We start from the raw sequence: 26430 nt of genomic DNA on the forward strand, positions 1-26430 counted from the left end.
CCAGGCCTAAGCCTGTTATAGGCCTCTCCCTGGGCCCCAGGGAAAGAGTAGGGCCAGCCCAGGTTCATAAGCCTCTGGGCTGCTGCTGAGAGATTAGGACTAGAGTTCTCTGCAGTAAAACACTCACTGGATTGGGACCCTGGAAACTCTTCAATCCAGCCTTCTCATTTTGGAAAACAAGGCAACTGATGCCAGAGGGAAGTAATTTTTTATACTGTCAAATGGCAACTCAGCAGTAGCTGAACTACTTAGAATTCGAGACTCCTATTTCAGTGCTCCTCCGATAGGCCTGGTTGACTACACCTCTCAATGTGAACTCCCCCCTTCACCTCTTCTCCCTCTGGCTCCACAGGAAGGTTCAAGCAGGACCTCTGGAGGGATGAAGCGGGAGCGGGAGCGGACCTAGGGATCGGGGAGAGGGAGGCGTAAACTGGACCGGGCCCCTTAAGGGGGAGGGCCAACCCTTCGGGGCTCCGCCCCCCTGGGGCGGCGCAGGCGCAGGCGGGCTCCAGGAACTCGGGCAGGAGGGCGGGCGCTCCTGGCTCTCGGGCCGGCGCGCGGGGCCGCAGCACCTGCGGGGGCCGGCGCAGGGCGCTGCGCCCGGCGGGCGGACGTTGACGCCCAAAAGCAAGGGCTGGGGGCCGGGACCGGGACGTGGGAGCGGAGCGAGAGAAAACGCGGCCCCGGAGCCCCCTCCCCGGGGGACGGGGCGGAAGGAGGCGGGCGGGGGCCGGTGTAAGCGGGCGCGGAGGGCAGCACCATCTGGAGGGGCGGGACCGCGCGGCCTCTGGGGGGCAGGCGAGTGCGCTGGGCAGTGCCAGCAGGGGGTCCCAGGCGGGGTGCGCAGGAGGAGCGCGGCGGGCTTAGCCCGGCGCTGCCGGAGCAGCAGCCGCAGCGGGTCGGGGTTCTTAGCTGGGGCCCGCAGCAGCTTCGCGGGCTGAAGCTCGGCGTGGAGGAGCAGGGGGGCGTGGGTCCGGTCGTGCAGGAGGAGGGCGGGGTGGGCCCGGGGGTGCAGGAGCGGGGCGGCCGGGGCCACGAGCCCAGCCTGGGGGTGGTGTGGGGGCCGCCGGACGGCGCGGACTGGAGGCACCCTCCGCGGTGGACGGGCTCCGCGAGCTGGCCTGTGGTGCAGGAGGAGGGGCTGGGGCCCCGCAAGCAACACCAGGAGAAGGGGGGAGGCAGCCCCGCAGTGCAGGAGCGGGGGGAGGCCCGCACCGGGGTGCAGGAACGGGGGGAGGGGAGCCCACGCAGGCTGCTGCAGCAGCCCGAGCAGCTGTCCGAGTTCGGGGACCGCTCCTGGGAGCGCAGAGAGGAGCTTGAAAGTTCCAGAGAGCTGGGGGAGCAGAACTGGGAGAGCTGCGGGCATCTCAGACGGGAGGCAGTGGTCCTCGGAGCAGCCCCGGCACGACGCAGGAGACTGGAGGTGGTGGGGAGGGCCCGGCCAGTGGGGCCCCGGGGGCCTGAGGGAGAGGGACGCCTTGGGGTGCAGGAAGCAAATTGGCTGCCTGGGGTGCAGGAAGGACAGGTGGTGCGGGCTGTCCAGGAAACATACTTGGACGGAAAGGGGTCTCAGGAGGGAGAAGAGCCCCCTGAGGGACACAGAATCCGGAGGCGCAGGAGGAGGAGGAGGTGGTAACCCAGAGGCTGGCTGTTCAGCACCAGGGTCGGGCCAGGGCCGAAGTGAGCGAAGAATGTAGGGGTTTGGGGAGTGGAGAGCAGAACCTCGGAGCTTTGGAAGCCACTGTCGGATAGCAGGCAGTGTCGTGCTTGGTCCTTTTCTGCCTCAGCCGGGTCATCATAGAAGCTGTGTCTGCAGAGAGCCAGTGGAAGGCAGCAGGTAAGGAAGCCCAATTCTCTTCTCAGCTGGAATTATTGTGTTTGGAAGGAGGGGGCTGCAGTTATCTCAGGAGAACGTGGTCTCCAAACTGCCTTTTTTTTATTTCTCGGTATTTAAACCTGGCAAGGAAGGAAGCAGTGCAGTTTTCAACAGCAAGGCAGGACCCCTCCCCCCAGTACTGTATATGCCAACTGGAGTGATGGGACATTTCCTTAGAGTCTAGACTGGTGGCGAGACTGTCTGGGTGGCTGCCAGGCCTGGGCAGAGGAAGAGAGGAGTAGCCCCAGGCTGAGGCTGTAGAGGAGGTAGTCACCCCTTCACCAGTCTACCAGTGGAGGTAGGGGTGCCTCTATGCCATAGCTGGGGTGGTGCAATCAGCACAGGCTGCCTCAGGTCCTCAAAACACGTTCCAAAAAAGGGAAGGGGCAGCATTGCATTACGAGGACCTTATCTTGTAACCCTGTCGGCCACGTGAGCTGAGATATGAGTGTGGCAGCCAGTCACTTGGGCACGAGCCTGACCTGCTCCCGCCACACCTTCTTGTCACATTTGATTAATACTGAGGGCCCAGAGCCAAGGATGAATAGTGGGCCAAAGGGCGGAGAGCTGCTGGTGGTGAGGACCGCAACCTGAAAGTGTGGGAGAGGAAAGGGTATCTGCAGTGCTCAACTCTGGGCATCCTCTGTGGCTCAGACCCAGCCCACCCCCGTAGAGGTGGCGACATGGACAGCTGTGGCATTATGGGTTCTTTACCAGCCAGGGCCAGCTCCCAGCCCAGCTTAGAGGTGGGGCTTACAGGGGTGGGGGCTAAATTTGGCTTTCTCTTGACCCTCATGGCCTGGATGCCAAGCCTGTTCACTCCTGCCCCATATGGGCTTGGTTGGCCACTTGTGGGCCTCATCTTCCTAGGGCTGTTCACCTCTTACCTGGCCCTGTCTGGGTTCTTGCTTCTCTAGCCCTGTGGGAGGAGTGGGTGCAGAGTTGCTCTCTGTCTCAGGGCCTTAGCTGAGACCCATCTCTCCCCCAGCCCAAGGAGTGGCTCTGAGTCAGATGGACCCAGACCCCTGTCCCAGCTGGACTGGGTGGAGCTGTTCCTTTCCTCTCGGGCCACAGAGAGTGGTGGTGGCATCCTAGGCAGGCAGCTGTGGGGACTCTGCTGGAGGAGCCGGTTAGCCTGCTTCCCATGCATACGCAAACTTGACCGACAGCTTCTTCCCATGCCTGCCTGTCATCCTGCCACGCCAAACACTCAGGCACCGGAAGTTCAGCTGCTGTGTCCATGGTGTCTGGCTCTTCTGGGATGGCCAGACTTGTTCTGGCACTTGGGCTTCAGTGGAGAGAATTGTTTTGAACACAGCACGCATCTTCACCCTATTGCAGGTTGGTTCTTGAATTTGTGGTAGATGAAGAGAGGGAGGACTTTGGCAGATCTGGATTTAGACCACTTAGTAGCTGTGTAACCTTCTAAGGCAGGGTAATGTCTCTGGGCTTCAGTTTCCTTATCTGTGAGGTGGACTGTGGTTTTCCCTCCACTGTCCTGAGTGCAGGGGGCTCAGACCCTGCTTTGCCAGCCTAGTGTCCACCTTCCTGGGAGCTGAGGCTGGCAGATAATGGGGAGGAGGGGTCGGTGCTCCCAGACCTTTTCCTCTGGCTCTTAAGCCCATGATTATCCTCCTACCCTTTGCTCTAATCTGGAAGATGATTTTTTGTTTTGTTTTGTTTTGTTTTTTAAACTTAGGGCCGCAAGTGCGGCATATGGAAGTTCCCCGGCTAGGGGTCGAATCAGAGCTGCAGCTGCCGGCCTGCCACAGCCACAGCAACACCAGATCCAAACCATGTCTGACCACAGTTCTTGGCAGCACCTTCCTTAATCCACTGAGCGAGGCCATGGATCGAACCTGCAACCTCATGGATACTACTCAGGTTCATTACTGCTGAGCCACAAAAGGAACTTTGCTTTTTTGTTTTTCATAACAGCTTTATTGAGGTATACTGATATATGGTAAATGGAACATATTTAAAACATAATGAAGCATATGTGTATACTTGTGAAACTACTACCACAATCAGGATAAGGAACATACCCACTATTCCTAAACCCCCCAAAGTTTTTTGTGCCTCTTTGTAATCCCTCCATCTTACTCCTCCTTTGCACACCCCCCTTCCCCAGGTAACAGTGGTCTGCTTTCTGTCACTATACATGAGTTTGCATTGTCTCAAATTTATGTAGATGGAATCATACAGTATGTGCTCTTTTCTTGTCTGTTTTTTTTTTTCACTCAGCACAATTATTTTGAGATTCATACATGTTGTGTGTAACAACTGCTTATTCATTTTTACTGCTGAGTAGTATTCTCTTGTATGTACATTCTACAGTCTGTATATCCATTCACCTTTTAATGGGTTGTTTTCAGTTTTTGGTTATTACATGGAAAACTACCTTGAATATTTGTGTCAGTCTTTGTATGGACATAGGTTTTTATTTTTCTTGGATTAAATCTTTGGACTGGAATAGTTGGGTCATATAGTAAGTGTACATTTAGTTTTTAACAAACTGCTGGACTGTTTTCCAAAGTGGTTGTACCATTTTATGTACCCACCAACTGGGTATGAAAGTTCCAGGCTGTTCACTCCTTGGTCAGGACTTGGTATGATCAGTCTCTTTAAGTTTAGACATCCTAGTAGGTCTGTAATGGTATCTCGTTTTGGTTTTAATTTGCATTTCTGTAGAGACTAATGTTGAGCATCTTTTCATGTGCTTATTTGCCATCTGTATATCTTTGGTGATGTGTCTGTTCAAATTGTTTACCCATTTTTTTAATTGTGTGTGTGTTTTTTTTTCTCCATACTAAGTTTTGAGAGTTCTTTTGTATTCTGGATACAAGCCTTCCATGGGATATGTGATTTGCACATATTTTCTTCAAGACTCTGGCTTGCATTTTAATTCTCTTAACAGTGTTTTTTGGATAGCAGAAGTTTTAAATTTTAATGAGCTCCGTTTTACCAACTCATTCTTTTGTGGATTGTGCTTTTGGTGTTTGAGAACTCTGCCTAACACAAAACACAGTGGTTTTGCTCTATAACTTTTATAGTTATGGGTTTTACATTTTTAGGTCTACGATCTATTTTGGGTTAATTCTTGGGTTAGTATGTGGTGTAAAGTATGAATCAAAGCTCAGTTTTTTGCATGTGGTGGTCCGATTGTTCCAGCAGAATTTTTTGAATAGGCTTGTTTCTCCATGGAATTGCCTTTGTGCCTTTGTCAAAAATCATTTGAACGTGTGTAGATCTAACTCTGTACTTTGTTTCATTCCATTGATCTGTTGTCTGTCTTTATCCCAGGACTACACTATCTTGATCACTGTAGATTTTATAGTAAGTCTTGAAATCATGGGAAGATCTTGAACTTGTTCTTCCTTTACAAAGCCACTCGAGTTATTCTAGGTTTGTTGTCCTTCCATATGCATTTTAATCAGTTTTTTAGTTTCTACAAAAAAAGCCTGCTGGGATTTTAACTGAGATTGCATTGACTCTATAGATCAGCCTGGGGAGAACTGACATCTTAGCAGTATTGAACCTGACCCATGAATGTGTATTTCTGTATTTATTTAAATTTTTAAGAATTTCATTGACATTTTATAGTTTACAGTGTACAGATCTTTTATATCTTTTGTCAGATATATCCTTAAGTATTGCATTTTTTTGATGCCTATTGTAAATGGTGTTTTTAATGGAATTCAGGGTTTTTTTTGTTAAAAGAATTTACCTACCTTAATTGTAAAATAGACACAGCATAAAATTTACCATTTTTTCAAGTGTTTAGTTCACTAGTGTTAGGTACATTCATGTTGTTATGCAACAGTCATCATCATCATCCGGAACTTTTTTTAATCTTGCAAAACTGAAACTCTGTGCCTGTTAAGCAATAACTCCCCATTCTGCCTTGTACCCCAGCCCCTAGCAACCACATTCCACTGCTCTATGAAATTGACTACTCTAAATACCTCATGGGAGTAGACTCATACAGTATTTGTCTTTTCGTGACTGGCTTTTTTCACTTACCATAAAGTATTCAAGGGGTTCATCCATGTTGTGGCCGTGTCTCAGAATGTCCTTTTTTTTAAGGCTGAATAGTAATCGACAGTATGAATATGCCATGTTTTCATTCATCTATGGTTGCTAGTACTATTTTGCCATTGCCAATAATGTTGCTGGAAGATGGTGGTGTTTTTTAAATCTCAATTTCCAGTTGTTTGTTGTTAGTATACATATAAATACAGTTGACTTTTGTGTATTGACCTTATATTCTCCCACCTTGCTAAACAGACGTGTTCTAGTAGCTTTTTTGTAATTTCTATTGGATTTTATGCTTAGACTGTCATGTCATCTGCTAGTGGACAGTTTTACTTCTTCCTGTCCGATCTTTATGTCTGTTATTCTTTTTCTGCCTGACTGCGCTCGTTAATCCTCTGGTATATGTTGAATAGAGGATTAGATACCTCGTTCCTGACCTTAGGGGGAAGACATTCAGTATTTTACCGTTTTGAGTGATTTAGCTGTAGGTTTTCATAAAGGATCTTTATCAAGTTGAAGAAGCTCCATTCTGTCCCTATTTTACTGAGATTTTTAATAGAAATGGGTGTTGGCTTTTGTCAAATGTTTTTTTCTTGTTTATCATAATGATCATAGGATTTCCTTTTTTCTTTGTTAACATGTTGAATTACATTGATAGATTTATTTCAAATGCTAACCCAACTTTGCATTCCTGAAACAATTGGATCATGATTATTATTCCTTTTTTTTTAAATGGCTGCACCCTTGGCATATGGAAGTTCTCAGGCCAGGGGTTGAATCCGAGCCACAGCTGCGGCAACAACGTATCCTTTAACCCACTGCACAGGGCCAGGGATCAAACCCTTGCCTCCACAGCAACCTGAGCTTCTGCAGTCGGATTCTTAACCCAGTGTGCCACAGCGGGAACTCCACGATTATTATTCTTTATGTATATTGTTGGATTCTGTTTGCTAAAGAGTTTAAGAACTTTCGGAGTTCCTATCATGGCTTAGTGGAAATGAATCTGACTAGGAACCATGAGGTTGCGGGTTCCAACCCTGGCCTCGCTCAGTGGGTTAAGGATCCAGCATTGCCGTGGGCTGTGGTGTAGGTTGCAGATGCGGCTTGTATCAGCCATTGCTGTGGCTGTGGTATAGGCCAGCAACTGTATCTCCAACTCAACCCCTATCCTGGGAACCTCCATATGCCGCAGGTGTGGCCCTAAAAAGACAGGAAAAAAAAAAAAAGAATTTATGAACTTTCGCATCTGTGTTCATGAGGATAGTTTTCTTGTAATGTCTGTAGGACTCATAACATACATCTTTAATTATCATAGTCTGTGTTCAAGTGTGTGAAGAACCTTAAGATAGTATATTTTCATTTTTCTCCTTTATGCAATTATTACAAAAATTATACATTGCTATAAACCCCACGCTACATTGGTATGCTTTTTGTTTAAGCAATTTATCTTTTAATGTAATTAAAATAGTAAGAAAAATATCATAGCTGTTTACCCATATAGTTGTCATTTCCAGTGCTGTTCATTTCCTTATGTATTATTTCTATGTGCTATTATTTTTTTTCTGTCTGAAGGACTTCCTTTAACATTTATTATAGTTCAGGTCTGCTGATCCTGAATTCTTTCAACTTCTGTATATTTTAAAAAGTTTATTATCATTGATTTATAGTGTTCTGTCAGTTTCTGCTGTACAGCAGAGTGACCCAGTCATACATACATATACATTCTTTTTCTAATATTATCTTCCATCACTTTCTATTGCAAGTGATTGGATACAGTTCCCTGTGCTATACAGCAGGACCTCATCACTTATCCATTCTGAATGTAATAGTTTGCATCTACTAACCCCAAACTCCCAGTTCATCTCACTCCCTCCCCCCACCCACCCCCAGCAACCACAAATCTGTTCTCTGTGTCTATGAGTCAGTTTCTGTTTTGTAGATAGGTTCATCTGTGCCATATTTTAGATTCCACATATAAGTGATTCCATATGGTATTTGTCTTTTTCTCTGACTTCACTTCGTATGAGAATGTCTTAACTGCATCCATGTTGCTGCAGATGGCATTATTTCGTTCTTTTTTTATGGCTGACTAGTATTACATTGTGTATTATGTAGCACATCTTCTTAATCCATTCATCCATTGATGGACATTTAGGTTGTTTCCATGTCTTGGCTGTTGTGAGTAGTGCTGCTGTGAACATGGGGTTCAGGTATTTTTTCGAATGAAAGTTTTGCCTGGATGTATGTCCAGGAGTGGGATTGCTGGATCACATGGTAGTTCTATACTGAGTTTTCTGCAGAACCTCCATACTCTTTTCCGTAGTATTTAGTCTTTATTTTAAGAAGGTATTTCCATTGGACTAGAATTCGAGATTAGCTTTAATGATGTGCTACTGTCCTCTTATTTTAATTGTTCCTGCAAGAAATCTGTTGTCATCTTTATTTTTGTTCCCTGTATGTAGCATGTCTCCTATGCCCTCCCCAACTACTTTTTAAGATGTTATCACTGATCTGGGGCAATTTGATTATGATGTGCAATGGTGTAGCTTTCTTCATGTGTCTTGTGTTTGGAGTCCTTGAGCTTCTTGAATCTGTGAGCTCTTAAGTTTTCATCAAATTTGGGAAAACTTCAGTCATTATTTCTTAATATGTTTTCTGTTCCCAACTCTCCTTTTCTTGGGAAATCCAATTATACATATATTAAGTGACTTAAAATTGTCCCACTGCACACTGAAGCTTTTTTCATTTAAAAAAAGAATCTTTTTTCCTCTGTGTTTCATTTTAGATAGTGTAATATGACTACAGCAATAGTGCTATTACTTTGTCTTCAGATTTGCCCAGTTTTTCCTCTGCACTGTCTAATCTGACTAATTTCATTCACTTTTTTTTTTCATTTCTTACAGTCTAGTTTTTATTCTAAAAGTTCAGCTATAGTCTTATAAATGTAGTTATACTAATTCTTATGTCTGTGTCAGTTCTGGGTTGGTTTTGATTTGCTTTACCTCCTCATGGATCAGTTTCTTGCTTTTTTTTTTGTGCCTAGTGCTTTTTTTTTTTGGATTCTAGACAATGCATTTTACTTCATTGGTTGCATTCCTATAAATATTCTTGAGTTTTGTTCTGGAATGCAGCAAAGTGACTTGGGAACAGTTTGAGCCTCTTGGGTCTCATCTTTGAGGTTTGTTAGGTGAGACCAGAGCCATGCTCAGTCTAGGGCTAATAATCCTTTACTGCCGAGGCAAGACCCACCTGCTTATTCAAACCAGTGCCACTTTTCCCAGCCCTATGAGTACCAGGCACTGTTACATCTAATCCTTTTGGGTGGTTCTTTTCTCCAGCCCTGGCTAGTTTCTGTACATTTCATGTGGTGATTAGGACTCAATGGGCTGCTCGAGGGAGAGCTTTTACAGACCTCTGTGGTGCTCTGTTCTATGAATTCTGACCACCTGAATTTCCCCAGAGTCTCAGCTCCATCTTCTCATCTCAGAGTCTTTTGGGTTCCATCTGATTCCCTTCCCTGTTCTGTAGCCTGGACACGCAACCGTAAGGCTGACCTCCTTTGTTTCCTGTCTCATAGCTATCACTATCCTTTATATCTTGATGTCTGGTGGCTTCCAAACCATTTTGTGTATTTTGTCCATTTGTTGTTGTTGTTGTCGTCGTAGCCAGGAGGGTAAGTCTCGTCTGTGTGATCTTGGCCAAGGGTGAGGATTTTACTTTAATTCCCTCATTCCTACCCTGGTACTCTTCCCGCCTTCCAGTCCATCCACTCTGGATGTGTCTCGTGTTTAACTTAGTCTACTGCTTGTTGTTTATATTATTATAGTGTAGTAAACTGTGATGATTTTTCCTTTCCTGCACACCTTTTTGTTCTTCCTGGAGTTGCTTTTTTCATTTGCTTAGTTTTCTGTGTGCTGTTGAATTAGTCCTACTCTTCAGTAGCTGTCTGAATTTCTCAGGGTGTCAGTTCATCTTGTCAAATTCATCTTTCTGAAGAAGTCTCTTTCAGAGCCTTGTGCCCTGCAGCTGCATGGGCTAATTGCTCTCTATCACTGATGCTTAGCTGTCCTCCTGGGATCTCCCATCAGTATCCTGGACGTTTTCTTCACTGCCTTCTGCGTGGCAGCCCCTGTCGTCCCCTTTGTTGGTTTATTCTCAAGTCTGGTAGAGCACATCCTTTAATAGCTTCCAGAGAGAGAGGGTGAAAGGGTGATAGATTATTTTGAGACCTTGCCAGTCTGGTAGTCAGTTAATTAGCTGAATATAGAGATCTGGGCTGGAAATGGCTTTCCTTCAGAATCTTAAGGACATTGCTCTTAGGCTCCAGAGTTAACACCGAAGTCTAAAATCATTCTGAATCCTTTGTATGGGACTTGTATTGCACCTTTGTTGAGGAGTTTGTAGCTTCTTTTCTTCAGTAATCTCTTTCCTAATGATTTTCCAATTCTATAGCTTGTTGTGGGCTTTTTGTGTGGAAGATTCCCTGAATTTTATCCTCCATTCCTTCTGTGGTGATTTTTAGCAATTTTAATAGCAGTAAATGTTGGTACTATTTTATCCCATGTGTGGCATGGATGAGATAGACACAAAACTGCTAAACTCAACTCAAGTTTTAACAGAAACATTGGGAAAATGGGTTAGGATTTTTGGCTAGGGAAATATCCATATTTCACTAAAAAATTCTTCTTTTTTTTTTTTAGAGGACTTGCTAAAGTTTTAAGGTCTACATTTTTTAATTAGAAAAACTAAGAATAAGCGTGTGAATTTAATAAGGAAAAAATTCTCGGCATGAGTTTCTTGGCTATTTAGTAGAATGATTGCTCCATGCACTGACATTGATGGGACTTCGCCCTGAGAATTATCCTCTGTGTAATAAGTCATCCCATAAACTGATGCTCATGGCCCTGATGAGAAGGGCCTTCTGAAAGAGTGGTCAGTATTGACAATGAGAGAGAATATTTGAAAACAGGACGGTTCTGGCCAGGACCAGTGATTGGCCCAGTTACAGCCATGACAGGGTTTCTCCAGAGCAACAGCTCTCAATTCTGGTCTGGATTCTTCTGAAGAGATTTCAAGGCTTGATGTCTGAGTCTCACTTAGACCAAGTTCATTAGAATCTCAGTGGGTGGGGTCCACACACTGACCTTTCCTTCCTGCCAGGTGATGTGAACGCATAACCAGGACAAAGAACCGCTGCTCCAGAGTTTAGCAGAGACCCTTGCTTCTCAGAATGTGGTCTCAGGACCAGTATGGTGCCTCAGGAACTTGTTAGAAAGGCAGGACTTGGGCCCTACCCATATCTATGGAGCCAGAATCTGCATTTTAATAAGATTTCCCCAGGTGATCTGTAGGGTATTAAAGTTTGGGAAATGCTGTCTCATCGATCCATTCAACAAATATTTATGAACACCTGCTGCGGGCTAGACTTGGCCTAGTGGGGTGCAGATAGGTCTGTTGAATTTTTTATGTCTCCTCTCATGTTTGTAATTTTTTCTCTCCCATTTTAAAAATGATAACATCTGGAGTTCCCATTGTGGCACAGTGGAAACGAAGCTGACCAGGAACCATGAGGTAGCGGGTTTGATGCCTGGCCTTGCTCAGTGGGCTAAGGATCTGGCTTTGCCATGAGCTGTGGTGTAGGTTGCAGACGCAGCTCGGATCTGGCATTGCTGTGGCTGTGGTGTAGGCTGGTGGCTGTAGCTCTGATTGGACCCCTAGCCTGAGAATCTCCATATGCCACCAGTGCAGCCCTAAAAGGACAAAAAAAAAAAAAAAGACAAAAAAAATGATAGTATCCTGTTCTTTGTAGACACAGCATCTTGTCTCTCTGAAGATATTAATGATTTTCTATCTGATTTTTTTTTTCTCCTGCATAGTGTATTTCCTCTCAGTTGCTTTCTTTCTGTGTTTTACACTCTCTTTTGTTCCTTGAGTATCTGCTCATTTTTTGTCCTCTGCTCTTGAGTGAGGGTGAGAGATCACAGCACTGGGTTGCCTTATTGACAGAGCTTCTTTGTTTGGTGACCTGGCTGGGCCGATTGTTGGGAACTCCCGGTATTGGTTACTTTATATCTTTCTTGGCCTGATCAGAGTCCCCAGAAAGGACATTCTTGTCTTCTGCCGGGAAATGGAGTCCAGGCTCCATGTTCCTGGAGGGAATCAAGAAGGGGACAGGGATCTCCCCATCAGTGCGTGCTTTCCTTGTTGGGGACGTGGCACCCTGTTCTCAGCTACGCCTCTAGTGCCAGTGCAGAGGCCTGCGGTTTACCCCTGAAGGCAAATCCTGCTTTGCCAGGTGGTACCAGGGCAGCCACCCAGGGGCTTAGTATTGGGGAGGGAATCCTGGGTGGGGTGGGGTGGGGTCTTACTGCTTCTTAAACAGCTTTTGACTAATCCCGTGTATTTTTAGCACTTATCTCTGTCACCAGTTTTTCTAGAGGTTTCTGAGGCTGCTAGTTCCCAAGGCCTTTTGAGGATCCTGTGGGGCCAGACAGGAGCTTTTCACTTTGGGTTTGGGGATTTTCTCAGGTCTCTGTTGTCACTGGCTCATCTGCTTTCCAGCTTCGTTGTGGTTTTCTCCTCTACTCTTCTTCCCATCCTTAGGGACTTGTGCCATTCACAGCATGGCTCTTTTGGGAATCGTAGCTTTGGTGGGGCTTTGGAAAAGAGTGACATTATGTGCCTGTGTGCTCTCTTTTCCTGAAACCTCTAGACTCCATGAGTTCATTCAGTATCCAGTATGTATTTAACAAATAAGACTCCAGTTCTGCCCTCCATGGGCCTGAATCCTCGAGTCGAAGAATTTAGTGTCCAGTTGTATGTGGGCTGAAATCTGGTTCACCTCTTGCTCTCTAGGTGACCCTGGCCACCTCTCCAGAGCCTCAGTTTCCTTATCTGAAAAATGGGGATAATGTAGGTTAGTGGGGGGTGGAGTTTAAGCAGGCAATAAAGATAAAGCTTTTAGTACAGAACTCGCGCGTGTTGTTGTTTTGAGGACCCGGATTGTGGCTTCTCCCCTATATTCCTGCAGACCCTACAGGGTGAGCACATAGTCGCATTGTGAGTGACTGAAGAGGAGGGTGGGCTGAGAGGTGGGGCCTGGAGTCTCCCTTCAGCATCTGGATGTGAAAACTCTGGGTGGTTCCTGTCTCCGCCTCTCCCCTGGATGCTGTGTCTCCTGCTGAGACAGGTTCTCCTCTCAGGCCCCCAACCTTTGTTAGTCCCTGACTTTGGCAGGGCTGCCCCTCCCTGGCCAGAAAGGAATCACCACTGCTCTGAGCTGTTAATCTCTCCTGGCTCCCAGGGATCCATTCCCTCTGACAGCTTCTTAGGTGCCTCAGACCAGGCATGTCTCTTCCCTTTCAAGGTCTCAGTGTCTTTATCGCCAAAATAGGTGGCATTTAAGATATCTTAAATATTTTGAAGTCTCTGACCTCTCTCTCAGTGCCAGTTTGGACCCTCCCTCTCCCTGGCCCAGGGGCCCGCCCTGTGCTGGCTGTTCCTAGCTCCGGGGTTCTGGTGTGGACTAGGTCCCAAGGGGATGAGCAGTCCCTCTCGAAGAGTAAATGCTGTCCAATTCACAGCTCTGGCTTCCTTCCCCACCCCACCTCCAGGGCCCAACAATAGGCCCCTTCAGCTCTAGGCTGAGGGGATGGGGGTGGAGCGAGGTCTGAGCCGCAGGCAGGGTGACCTGCTGGGTGGCCTCTGCCCGGGCCCTGGAAGAGCTCCAGGAGTGGCCGGCTGCTGGGAGCCACACCACATCCTCCCTCCCTTCCCGGGAGTCTTTGCCGGGCCCTGGTGCTGTGACGATGCTTGGGCCACAGGGTTGGTGAGAGGTGGTGCACTGCGTACCCTGCATCCCAGCCCTGACACTCAGGCACGTGTGGGGCGCATGTGCGCACAGGACCCAGGCAGCTGCAGGAATTGACCCTCTGTCATCCACGAGTGGTGTTTATGTGCGGGGGCGGGATGCTCCAGGAATGTGTTAGGGCTGTCAGTGTCCTGTCTCTGGGTGTCAGGGCCGGCACGCCAGTCTTTAGCGGGTGGAGCACGAAACAGCTGCAAAATACTTGCAAGACCAAGTTGGTAGATGTGGGGAGATGTTAGGTTCAGTGAGGCCTGTGTTGTCGAGTCAGGTTCTTTGCTCTCTGAAAGTTAAACCTCCTTCTCTGTTGGCGTCAAAAGAGATGAGGCATAGGAGGGTCCCTGTTCCTGGTGGGTCTGCCCCTGCTTCCCACTCCTCTTCACTCCCTCTCACTGTGGCCTCCTTTCTCTGTAAGGCTGGGGTGCCTGACAAGCCAGCCCTCCTTCCCTTCCACTCTGTGGTATCCTGTACCCTAGCTCTCCCTCCATTAAGGCAGCTTTCCTGGAGAAGGCAGAGTCAGAGCTCTTCTTCTGCCCTGAGGGACTGGCCATGTTGTCCCCAGGGCTGAAGTAGCTCAGTGGGTCTGAGACAGGGGGAGCTGTAACGAGATTGGCAGCCCCTCTCCCCATGAATGTGCTTGCTTTTCCAGATAAGGAATAATGCGTAGGACTAAGGAAGGCATTCAGGCTTATTCCTGGTAGTTACTGGATATAAGGTGGCACCAGCTTACTGGAAACGAGACAGGCCTCCATTCTCCAGTGTCCATCACAAAGGCTTGATGTCTGTTTTAGCAAACTCTCTCGACCAGGTGCCTTGCCACATTCTGCCTTCTAGGTGACATATATAACCAGACAGTCATTTACAGACCACAGTAGAGGTGAATACAGTAGAATTATGTATTAATACAGAGTGCTACAGAAATAGTGATCCTTTAAGGATCAGAGCACGACGGGTAATTAAATTTTTTTTCATTCTTTTGGCTGTTCTCCACAAGTACAGTCATGCGTTTATATTCCTCTTGTTTTCAAACATACTTTAACAAAATAACATGGAAAACATGGCAGAAAGAACCATTTGGGACTAGGAAACGGAAATTTACAAAGGAGCTAATATTTCTTTGGGTCTGAAGGATGCATAGGTCATCATGCAGACCAAGAGGAAGAGGATCACAAAGAAAGGCCCCAGGACACTAAAGCGAAAGAAGAGGGTGTGTCTAGGGAGGTGCGAGTATTTGACGTGGTTGGAGTGTGGAGACGTTTGAAGGATATGAAAAGAGCTGAGGGTGGGTAAACAGGCAAAGGTGGTCCTGAAGGGCCTTGTCTTTGGGTCACTGAGGAGTTGCCGAAGGGCATGAGCAGGAGAGGAACTGAAGGTCTGTGTTCAGATGACAGCGATAAACAGCTGTGCCAGATGCTGTTCTGTTTTATTCATGATCTCATTGAATTTGTACTTTATTATTTACCCCCATTCTAGAGATGAGGAAATTGAGGCTTAGTGGTTAAGTCATTTGCCCCGAAGTCATCTGACTGGAGAGTGTACAGCTGTGATTTCAGCCCAGGTCTGTCTGACTCTTGTCCCAATGGTTTTGATGGGAGGGGTAGTGGGGAGGCAGAAACGGCAAGATTTGGGGGGCCGGCCCAGTGGGGAAAGTAGGGAGTTACCATTGGGGAACCAGGGGGGAGGTTTCTAGCCTAGGTGGCTGGTGTTGGCTTGTGTTTTCAGTCTTGCACAGGAGCACACATTAGCTAGGTTTAAGCAGAGGGTGATGAGCTCAGTGTGGATACGCAGAATTTGTGGTACCTGGGCATCCTCCTCCTGGCAGAACTGGCTGGAAATGTCTGGAAATGTGGGTCTGGAGCTTCAGGAGCTCAGGTATGGAGACGGACAGCACTTGGAGGTAACTGGAGCCCTGGGAGGAGGGAGAGAAGGGAGTTCCAAAGCCTTAGGTAAAACCAATAGTTACAGAGAAGGGGAAGAGCTTTCAGGGTTAGACTTGGCACTGCTGGCAAATGTGCCTCAGCCTTGCCTGTCCTCAAGACCTCAGCTGCTAAGGTCCCGTGAAAGGGAGTGGGCCTCTGTGTCCTGGAGATGGAGAGGGTGTGGACAGCCATGGTGTGTGTCTGAATCACCCTGTTCTCTCCCTTGGCCCCTGGCCAGCCTCCTCCCCAGACCAGTGTGATTTCAGACCTGGGATAACCTGAAGGTGTGGGATTAGCTAGTGCAGTGCCTTCTGGGATGAGGTCCCAAGGAGAACCAGCCTGGCCTTGGTCCTGAAGCATGAGCTCTGCGCACAGAGGGGTGAGTTGAGGTTGACAGGGCTTGATGGGGCCCTCATGTGGAGGCAAGATAATCCTCTGGTTGGGAGAGGAGCCATAAGCTCCCCCTGCACCACCACCCCCCCCCACCGACTCCTCCCCAACATGTTGTTTTCCCTACAGGTTTTGGAGAAAAGGGAGGGCAGAGGTGAGAGAAGACTGGCCTGGAGGTGGGGTTGGCATATATTCCCGAAAATACGGTAGATTGTTTTGGAAAAATCCTCTTGGCCGGAAATTACATGTCACGTCTGCTCCTCAGTGTGGATTTGTCACTTCACTGATGCTGTTGGAGAGCCTGGGGGAGGGGAGTGGACAGCAGAGGCAGGCTGGTTCCTGGCCATTACAGGCTCCTTTAGAGAGAAGGGGGCAAGTTGTAGACCAGAGGGTGTACATGTGGGTGTATATGATTCCCCAAATCCTAGAGGCAGTTAGGATCTTGTGAATGTCCTGTGAAAGGATGGCATTAGGAGGCACTGGGGCTTACAGAGGGAGGAGGTAGGGAGAAAGCAGGAGGGGGGACTGGTTTGGATCAGACCCTTTATCCAGCCAAGAGAAGAAGGAATGGGTGGGCCTGGCATTTGCAGCCTGTCTTTCTCCGCAGCCTCCTGATTGTGGGTTCCTGCAGCTGCTCCCCAAACCAGTTTCTGCTATAGCTGCAGTGAGATGCAGAGGAGCTTCTGCATAGAATAGACACCCTGCCTGGCAAGGTCATCCCCTAGCCCAGCTCTGTTTATGGTGGAGAAGGAGCTTTTGAAGAGGGTGAGCCTTATGGAAACTCACCTAGTGCCCCTCCCAGGGTCTCTTTCCTCAAGCTTGCTGTTGAGTGTGGGGGCAGGGAAGAGGGCAGGAGGTGTCTCAGCATCTCCCTTCTCCTCTGCCCCAAACCCCCAAGGGGTGAGGGTGCTCCGAGCTCAGCTCTAAATACCTGGTACTGAGGAGTCAGTGGATGCTTCAGATGCCATCAGAATGAGAGGATGTGCTTGTGGCACCTTGGGGCCCTGGGGGCTGGAGGGATTGGAAGAGCCTCCGCAGTGGGACTTCCTCCACTAGCAATGTCCTCACTCTGGCTCTGGGTGACAGCCCTTTGTGGACACGTGTTGAAGCAGCTCCTCCAGGGAGAGGTGTGTGTCCTGGAGGCACACTTCTGAGGCTGGCGAGGTCAGCCCACGTACTCTGCTTGTCCCTGAGTTCGATCTGGTGCGCAGGGCCTCCGCAGTCTTGGGGGCGGGGCGGGGCTGACGAAGGCTGGGAGATGTCACCGCGAGAGGCAAGGGCTGCTGCTGGGCTGGGCGGACTGCGGTCTCCCTCCTGGGTCGGATGCTGGAGGCGTGGCTTCCACTCTGTTGGGGGGGGGCGGTGCTGGGCAAGTTTATTGGAGCGGAGCCCCGGAGAGCCCGGCAGGTGGACGCCTTTTTGGAGTCTGGTGGATGCTGGGCTGGTGGAAGGAAAGGCTTCAGGCCCCAGCTTATGGAGGGAGAGGTCTCAGGTGGAATCAGGATGGGGGCTTCTCTTCTGTGAGCTTCTTGTGTGGACCCTCTTATCATGGAATATGGGGGCCCTTAAACCCCAGGATCTGATCGGTGGCCAGAGACCAAGAGGAGCTGTGGCTCTGGTTAGTGAAGGTGGGGTCCAACACCTGGCGCTCGCGGGGAGTGGGGGTCGGGCAGCAGGTGGCGCTGCTCTGCGGAGAGGCGGCTCCTTGGAATGGAGGCTGAGCGCGGGATTGGGGGAGGGGCAGCCGCAGGCCCCGCAAGAGTGACTGCGGACCCCCCCCCCCCCTTTTCCGCTCTGGCTGCAGGTGGTAGATACAGGCTGTGGAGTGCGTGCGGGGAGGACACCGGGCCTTCCCCAGTTGAGGCGCTTTAACAGCTCCTGCTCTTCTGGAGGATGCTCAGAGGCCCGGCCCCTCAGGACGCAGGGCAGTGACGCTGCCGGAGCGCTGGAGGGGCGGGGGCTGCGGAGGGCTCTGTTCCCCTCCCTGGCCCTAACGGAGGGAGTTTGGGTTCCATGGGGGAGAGATCTGCATATCAGCGCCTGACTGGGGCAGATGAGGGACCGCAGGTAATAGGGGAAACCTGGGGGATAGCCAGGTAGCCGGGCCCTAGGCCCACCTCATCGTCTGCCAGTGCGCTGAGGGCAGCCTCTGAGAAGTGAGGAATGGCTATGATCCTGGTCTCCAGGACAGATCCTGGAGGCTGGGAGGCTGGGTAAAGAAGGATCGTGTGTTTGTGTGTGGGGTTAGGTGGGGCGAGAGTCAGTGGGGGTGATTTTCTGATGCTGACATCTGCTTCTGTGTCTCAGAGTCCCCTGGGACCCAGTTAAGCTGCCCTTTGGGCTTGCTTCAATGCTGCATGGCTCGGAGCCCCGGAAGCAGTGGCAGGGTGTGGGTTTAGTCTTCTATGGGCACTGAGTGCCTGTGCCCTGGACTTTTCCTTTTATCAGCTTTATGAATCTGCATATTAAGGCAAATGTCCCTGTTTGCTTTGGATCACCCTGTTTATGGGGTTGCTTCCCTTCCCCTTGGACATCAAACATTTTCTCTCTTGGCCAGTAGAGGGCAGTCACTGATAGGTTAAAGTGGGGAGAAAGGCCGCTGTTTTCCAGGGCTGGGAGAAGGGGGTCCAGGAGCTGGCCTGAGCTCTCTGACCCTGACCATGCCTTGCTTTTCTTCACAGCCTCCCACAGCTGGATTGCTGAGCAAGCTGCTGAGGCTTGTTCTGATCTGACATCCAAGGGAAAAGTCAGGCATGAAGTTCTGATGAATTGGGGGCACATCTTTCTGGGGGTGGCTGTAATTTTCAATCTGGCTGTTCTAATCCATTAACCCCCATCCCCAACTTGGTAGAGGGGGTAAACTTGCTTAAATTGTCCCCTGAAGCCAGGTCCCTGAGTCTCCTTCAGAGTGGTGCTTGGTAGGAATAGGCAGTGGGCATCTCTGTGCTGTGGGCATTGTGCGCCAGGGATTGGGGGGAAAGTCAGCTCCAGTGTGACCTCGGCCTGACCTCATCCTGTCCATTAGCTCTGATTTTGGTCTTAGACTGGTGATTCACTGGAACCGAAAGGAGGCTGCACCTGGCTGACCTCACAAGCTTTGGGTGGTGGCGGCTGACAGGGATAGGAAGGAGAGACTGATTGCTGGGGGTGTCCCCCCTCCCACCCCCAGGGCACATTAGGAAACGGCTGTCCCTTCAGGCACCTCCCTGCCAGGGAGGTCAAGCACTGAGAGGAGGCCCTAGAAAGAGCCTGGGATGCTGACTCCCCAAAACTCTCACCCCAGCTGCCTACTGCACCAGCCAGCTGGGACTGCCAGAGCTGGTGGCCAGCTGGATAGGGACAAGAGAGCAGTGTGTAAGAAACAGGGGCTCCCTGGGCATGACCAGGAGGGGGCCTGAGGGAGCCTGAGAGGACTTCCTGCAGCTGTCAGGTGTGTCTGGGGGCTGTAGTGAGGGGGGTGTGAGAGCAGCTGGCGCCCTTGAGAAGGGGCAGAGGGATCAATTGTCAGCTCTAGGAACGTGGGGGGGCCCACAGGGGCTTGTGGAGTGTTTCCAGTTCTCTTTAGCTGGGGCCGTTGTCTTTGTGTGTAGGTGCTATTCAGGAGACATCCTATAGCCTGGAATCCTATAGCTTTAAGGTGGGGACATTGCAATGTTTAGGGGCATATTTTTTTGTTTTGAGGGGGCTTTGGATCTTGACCAGCTGGTCTAGGGGGGAGGCACCCTGGGCGTTGTGGGCAGCAGACAAGGCATCCCTAGGGGAGGGGGAGATTCCTCACCCCCCTCACTCTTGGCTGGACTGCCCTGCTCTGGCAGTCTGCCGGACTCCTATTTCCGTCGGGCACCAGGGTAACAGGGCCACATTAGGGCCTGAGCCAGGAGACGCCCAGCCAAGACTGAGACTAGGAGAAGGGGGAGGGTCTCTGAAGGGTCGGCCTGCAAGGTCTAGGAATGACTCTCTGGTGTCCAAGCCCCCAACTCAGACTGTGCACTAGCCCTCGGAGCCCAGACAAACACATATAGAGGCATGCAACCCCTCTTTGTATATTGCCGCTTGATTGACATAGCCCCCACCCTAAAATCCCAGAAGTTGTCTGCAACCATGGGGGCTGGGGTGGAAGCCAGAGACAGGGGCCTTGTGTATGGGGAGGTGGTGGCGGGGGCAGTGGGGGTAGCTGGAAGGAAGAGTCTCCCCCCATTCTCGCCGCGTTCTTGGCAGTGATTCAGAAAGGTCCTTTTTCAGCCAGTGTCAGAGCTGCTCAGCTGGGGAGGGAGGGAGGCAGCCTGGAGGGAGGAGGGAGGGCGGGCAGTCGGGTGGGGGGAGCCAGGGAGTAGGGCTGGAGCTGTGACCACTGCATTGGAGAGAAGACAGAGAAGCAGGACAGAGGGCCCAGACTGTAGCCAACCGAGAGAAGACTAACTCGCTCCTGCCAGGCTCGCCAGCTGTGACAACAGCTGTGGAGGAGAGAAAGGGGGAGCGCCCTATTCTTCTGTCCCATTTCCCACCCCTGGTGTGGGATTTGGGGGACCTCTGGGGCAGACTTCTGCCCAGTCTCATTTCTGGGAAGAACCTGAATTCAGGAGCTGAGACCACTGTCCCCTATCCCGGCCTCCCCACTTCTCGGGCCACAGCCCCTCTGTGACCCCGCCAGAGGGTCCAGCTCCGCGGAGATGCCAGCAGCTCGTCGGTTCCCTGGCCTAGAGCTCTCCTTCCCTCTTCTGGCCAGACTCCGGCGGAGACTGTACACAGTGAGTGGGGGGTTGGGGGCGGGAGTCCAACTGACCGGGACTGAGTCAGCTCCTCGCAGCCAGCCTTTCTCTGAGGGCTGGGGACGGCTGAGTGCAGGCTCCACAGGGGTGCAGGGCCTCCTCGCTCCGGTGGCGGCTGTGTTCTTGGTGGTGCGTGTGTCAGAAAATCGCGTGCGGGAAGTGTGCGTGCCAGCCACGAGAGCCCCACGTGTCAGACACAGGTGTGTGGACGGGCAGGGCTGGGGGAAGCCGCAGGGGTGCTCTGGGCTTCAGCAACAAATGCACGGGCTGGGGACGGAGGGACTGGTCCAGGGTCGCCTTGGGCTGTTGGTAGAGACGGGACTGGGAGCCAGGCTGCTTTCTTGTCACTGGGATCCCAGTGTTCTCGCCAGTCTTCCCACACGCACCCCTACGCAGAGCAGCCCTGTTCTTGGGCTTGAGGAGCAGGGAGGGGAGAACTCAGCCGAGCAGGGAGATTTGTTAGCTGGTGTCTCAGAGGAAAGGAACAGGCCAGATGGTGCTATTTAAGCAGCTTCTTCAGGGGAGGCGCCTCTGGGTCTCCCCCAGGCCCCTCCACACATGGCAGGAGGGCTTTGAGCCCTTCGCAGGAGTGGAGATGGGGGTGGTGGGAATGAGGGGCCTGGAGCCTGGGACTTGGCTGAGGACGAAGCAGTGGGGGGTCTTCAGACCTCTTGCCCTGGTGACCAGCTCCTTCTTGGGCTGAGCTGGGTAGGGGGTGGGATCACCTTGCTCCAGGGAGAGTGATGGTGGACGTGCTAGCTGGTCAGGCGGCGGAGAGATGCTGCCTAGGTCCGTGATTTTCACAGGGCAACTCTGGGGCTTTCTTCTGGAAAGCAGGAGTGCCCTGCCCTCTTAAGCCCACACCCCCTTGTTTGTAACAAGGCTTTGTTGGGGATGAGTTAAGGCAGCTAAGTGCCTAGAACTGCGCCCAGCACATAGTTAACTGTAGTTGAAATATCAGAGTTGTTTATATTCTTCTTAAATAAAATTAATAGAAATATAACCTGTTTACTTTGTGTGTGTGTATAGTCAACATAACGCCTCATGTAATTTAAAGGAGAAATAAAAGGAAATAAATTTAACACTTCATGTATTCTAACACGTCACTACACTTTAACATTATGAAGTAGTCGGATGCTAAGACCTTAGGTGGAATCACCATGAAGACAACATCTACAAATGCTGACTGAGAGGAGAGTTTTGAAATAATAAGGGTGGGCTGCCTTCAGTGACACATTCCTGAATAGTGGACAACTTTCTGCTAAGTCCTAAGCAAAGCAAAAAGCCAGTTTTCCCTCCGTTCCAATTGCACAGTAGTTCCAATCCAGGAAGATTCAGTGTGTGTGAAAACTGCAGGAATATTTTCTGGTTCATGTGTAAAGTGAAGAGCACTTCTCAGTTCAGATGATGATAAACAAATTTCTCACCCGCATGAATTATGTTGTGTGAGATTTGGGATAGTGTGTGAGTCCCCTAACCATCCACTCAATGCCACTCATGGTCCCCCAACGTTGCGACAACTAAAAATGCCCCTGGGGGGACTGTACAGCCCTTGTGAGAACCATCGGATGAAGAATTATGGCTTAAAGTTTGGAAACCCCCTTCTGGCCCAGCCACCTTAGTGGAGGAGCCAGGGTTGGAACTGAGGGTGTCTCATTCCCATTTGTCACTCTTTGTACTGCCCTGAGCCTCCTGGGAAAGTCTGAGCTCCTGGCACTGGGTTGGCAGCACCCCTGGGGACTGAGGGGACAGGAGGCTGAAGCTGGGCCCAGGCTATGAGCTCCTGCTTCACTTAGTGCAGCCTGTGACGAGAGTTGGGGGACAAGGCTGCTGCTGAGTTGGGAGGAGGGGATCACGGTGTAACTGGCCTTTTCCCTCGAGCCTATCTTCTTCAGTGGGGACTGCACATGGGTCAGGGGCTGGCCAAGCCCTCAGCCCAGAGGGGTCTTACTGGGACAAGGATGGTTGTGGCATTTGTTGAGTCAGGCTGCCTAGCTTTGAGGGGGCCGCCAGCCTCTTTCTCTGGGCCCCAGAGGGTGCAGGTCAGAGCTCACTTACCGGTAGCCCGTTGGCCGATGATGGCCTGCACATGGTTTTGTTTGGCCAGCACAGTGTACACATGTGCACGCGTGTGTGTATTTCAAACTTGAATTAGTGAACATAGCTCAGAAGTCAGGAGAAGGATCAAATGTCTAGTGTAAACAAAGAACGGAATGGTGTGGGTAATGGGTGAGTGTTTGTGTGGGGAAGACAAGTCTGGAGGGATGTGTAAAAGTCATTAATGGCAGCTGGCTTTGGGGATGGGGAGTGAGGTGGCTGTGTAGTAGAGGGAATGAGACTTTATGGCTTCTGTGTACCTTTGGAATATTTCACTATGTGCATGTTACCTTTTCAATTTTTTTTTTTTTTTTTGGTCTTTTTAGGGCCGCACCTACAGCATATGGAGGTTCCCAGGCTAGGGGAGAGAGCCGTAGCTGCTGGCCTACGACACAGCCACAGCCATGCCAGATCTGAGCCGAGTCTGTAACCAACACCCCAGTTCACAGCAACGCCGGAATCCTTAACCCACCTGAGAGAGGCCAGGAATCAAACCCACGTTCCTCATGGATATTAGTCGGGTTTGTTAACCACTGAGCCACTATGGGAACTCCTCAAAAAATTTTTAATGGTGAGATTTCACACATAGATTTAAGTTTTTGTTATTTCTTGAAAAAATTGAAAGCTTTGACAATAGCACTGTTCCACGGTCTGTTGTGAGAAACGCTGACTGCAGCTGAGCAGTGCTGCTTCCTCGGCCCATCTGAAAGCCTGCCCCAGCCTCCACCCCTCCCTCTCTTTTTACCCTCCTGTGGTCCTGGAGGTGCTGGGGTGGCGGCCTGTGGAAGGGTCTTTGGGCTGGAGGAGAGACCCCTGCCATGTCAGGCGTCGGGAGGAATGCTGCTCGAGCTCATCTAGTCCCTGTGGGGTCGGTCAGGTCTGGGGCGCTCATGGATGGGTCTCAAAGGACACTGCACCCCCACATGTTTTTTTTAATAAAACTTTATGAACAAGAATATGTATTTTCCTGGAGGCACAACTGATAGTTTCCATCAGATTCTCAAAAGCTTTGTGACACCAGGAGAGTTTAAGAGCCAGTGGGGGTGGCTGTACAGCAGAAATTGATAGAACATGGTAAATCAACTATAATTTAAAAAAAAAAAGCCAGTAGGGAACCTGACAACAGAATTTGATCTCCGGCTACGAGCCATGGATGACAGATTTGGGGGCTAAGATCACCCCCTCCAGGGCCTGGGCTGTATCCCAGCTGCCCTAATTCTACCCTTGTTGCCACAGGAAGCGGGACCAGGTGGGTACAGGCTATTTTGTACATATGCTTTGGAGAGCAAGAAGGTGGTTTGAGTCCTTCTTTGCAGCAACATAGTAGGATTGGGGGGGGGGGGGACAGCGCTTAAGGCAGGGTCGCCTGTTACCTCCCTGCATCCTGTGGTCCCTGAGCCACTTTCTTGTCCCCACAGAGGCTGGGGAGCAGCAGCATGCAGCCGGAGGAGGGCACAGGCTGGCTGCTGGAGCTGCTGTCCGAGGTGCAGCTGCAACAGTATTTCCTGCGGCTCCGTGACGACCTCAACGTTACCCGCCTGTCCCACTTTGAGTACGTCAAGAATGAGGACCTGGAGAAGATTGGCATGGGCCGGCCTGGTAGGTGGGGGCGCTGGCCTCGCCTCTGCGCGCCCCACTGACCATTTCCTCTGTCCTCAGGACCGGTGGGGTGGCAGGGCTGAGAACTCTGCCTGCCTGTCCGAGAGCCCCCGCGGCGGGCAGCGGGGCATCAGTAGAGGCTGCGCACAGTGAGCGTGAGAACAGTTTGCAGCTGTGAGGGGGGGAGCGGAGTTTGCGGAGTCTTAGCCAGGGCTAACTACACACTCTGTTTTGTTTGTGCAGACGTCTGTAGGATGTGTTTCTCCCATCTCCTCCACCTTTTTAAATGTAGAATTGAGTCTGTTCTGTTCACCATTCCAAACACCCCAGAGGGGTCAGTGTCCAGAGGTCTGTGTAGAGAAGGGAAGATAAAAATCCTCAGCCGGTTTGCTGCTTTTCTCCTATCTCTCTGTCTCTGTCTCTCTCACAAAGATCTGTTCTATAAGTTGAACTCATTTCTTTTCTACGTATTTATCCTAAAAGTAGTGACTGTAGCATCTAGAGGTCCTAGTGTTCCTTGGAACATTAGAAGAAACTTTTTAGTGCATTCAGCCTAAAACAGCTAAATAATAACGTGCTACATTAGACACTGACTTATGCTGCTTTTAGCCTAGAGAGTCGGTATCTGATGCCAGTAACATCATGCAATTTTATGGGAGGAAAAATTCAAAATTGGGAAAATTCTGTCCATTGCCTCAATTTCTTTCTTTTTCTTGAGAGTTGGCATAAGAACACTCCTGTTCAATTGTGGTGGTTAAACACCTCCAATCCAGTTCAATAAGCATTGCCTAGAAGTGGATTGCAGGGACCATCTGGTTCATGGTGGCCCCCGGTTGTGGGGATGGTGCATTTCTTTGGTGGCATTGTGCCAGGCAGTGTGTGGTAGCGGACTCCCCCCCAGGGAGACCAAGGAAGCCCATGACAGGCAGCAGCCTCTGTGGGGGTGTGAGCACCTGAGCAGCACAGTCCCCTTCCTTCCCGCAGGCCAGCGGCGGCTGTGGGAGGCTGTGAAGAGGCGCAAGGCTGCATGCAAACGCAGGTCCTGGATGAGCAAGGTGGGTGGGTGGGGAGTGAGGTGGGAGGGGCGCCCGTGGGGGGGCCTCCCCTATCCCCCGCAGCAGGATCTTGCACTTTGTACAGACCTCCCCCCTCCGGGTCTTATCTGACAGGGCACTTGTAGAGCTGCCTGGCTAAGCATCTGTCTCCGCCAGAGACGGCACCAGTGGCCTGTGTACAGCAGTGGCTTTGCGTCCCCTCCCGCTGAGCGGTGGTGGAGCGGGGCATGGAACAGGCACTCGTTGACAAGTGCGCTGTAACTTGAGCCCCTGCCCTGTCTGCTGGGGCCAGTGACCACTGTAGGGCGGTGAGACTGTCTGGACCTAGGACATCTTTGCTTCCCTCCTCCCCCACCTCCCTGTCTGTGGAGGGTTTCTCTGGCCAACTGGGCCCCACGGACAGCTTCCTTCCCCACAGCCTGCCCCCACCCCCCTTGCCCTAATTTGGGTCTGTGGAGTGGTTGAGTCCCTGTTCTGACTCAGTGGAACTTTGACCATTGTCTGGAAGACAATGCAGAGGAAGTGAACCAGCCGGGCCTTCCCTCCCCACTTCTGGCCTCCGGGCTGGGGTGGGGGACAGTCCGGGCAGAACAGCTGGACTGGGATTGGGCAGCAGAGATTTCCTGGCTGTGATCTGGCAAAGGAGCTGTCTCTTGGGATCCTGTGGCCTTTTCTGGGGACACTGTCCTGGTCCCTTGCCCAGGTTTTAAGGAAGGATGAGTGGTGTGTTGGGGTGGGTGAAGGCATGCAGTAAGAGCTGTGCAGTGGGAGGGATTCAGGGGTCTGGGATCTACCACTGACTCTGAGGAAGTCCCAGGGCCAGTTG

At 50.7% G+C, this 26430-nt stretch overlaps 1 protein-coding gene across 19 annotated transcripts in view; it reads left to right on the forward strand.

Moving 5' to 3' along the window:
* The first annotated feature begins 1654 nt into the window (after positions 1 to 1654).
* TNK2 (tyrosine kinase non receptor 2) overlaps positions 1655 to 26430 on the forward strand; it is a 42035-nt gene continuing 17259 nt past the window's right edge. For 5 of the 19 annotated variants that reach the window (XM_047789923.1, XM_047789912.1, XM_047789960.1 and 2 more), the window contains exons 1-3: positions 20436 to 20832; positions 24369 to 24549; positions 25534 to 25604. In XM_047789923.1, coding sequence (XP_047645879.1) covers positions 20755 to 20832; positions 24369 to 24549; positions 25534 to 25604 — 330 coding nt within the window. In that variant the 5' untranslated portion in view covers positions 20436 to 20754. Of the gene's footprint in view, positions 1838 to 17966; positions 18152 to 20434; positions 20833 to 24365; positions 24550 to 25533; positions 25605 to 26430 lie in introns of those variants that run through there. The other 14 variants (XM_047789943.1, XM_047790031.1, XM_047789985.1 and 11 more) reach the window with 6 other exon arrangements.

This window comes from Phacochoerus africanus, chromosome 1, assembly GCF_016906955.1.
Source record: "Phacochoerus africanus isolate WHEZ1 chromosome 1, ROS_Pafr_v1, whole genome shotgun sequence".
In the NCBI taxonomy this organism is placed as follows: Eukaryota; Metazoa; Chordata; class Mammalia; order Artiodactyla; family Suidae; genus Phacochoerus; species Phacochoerus africanus.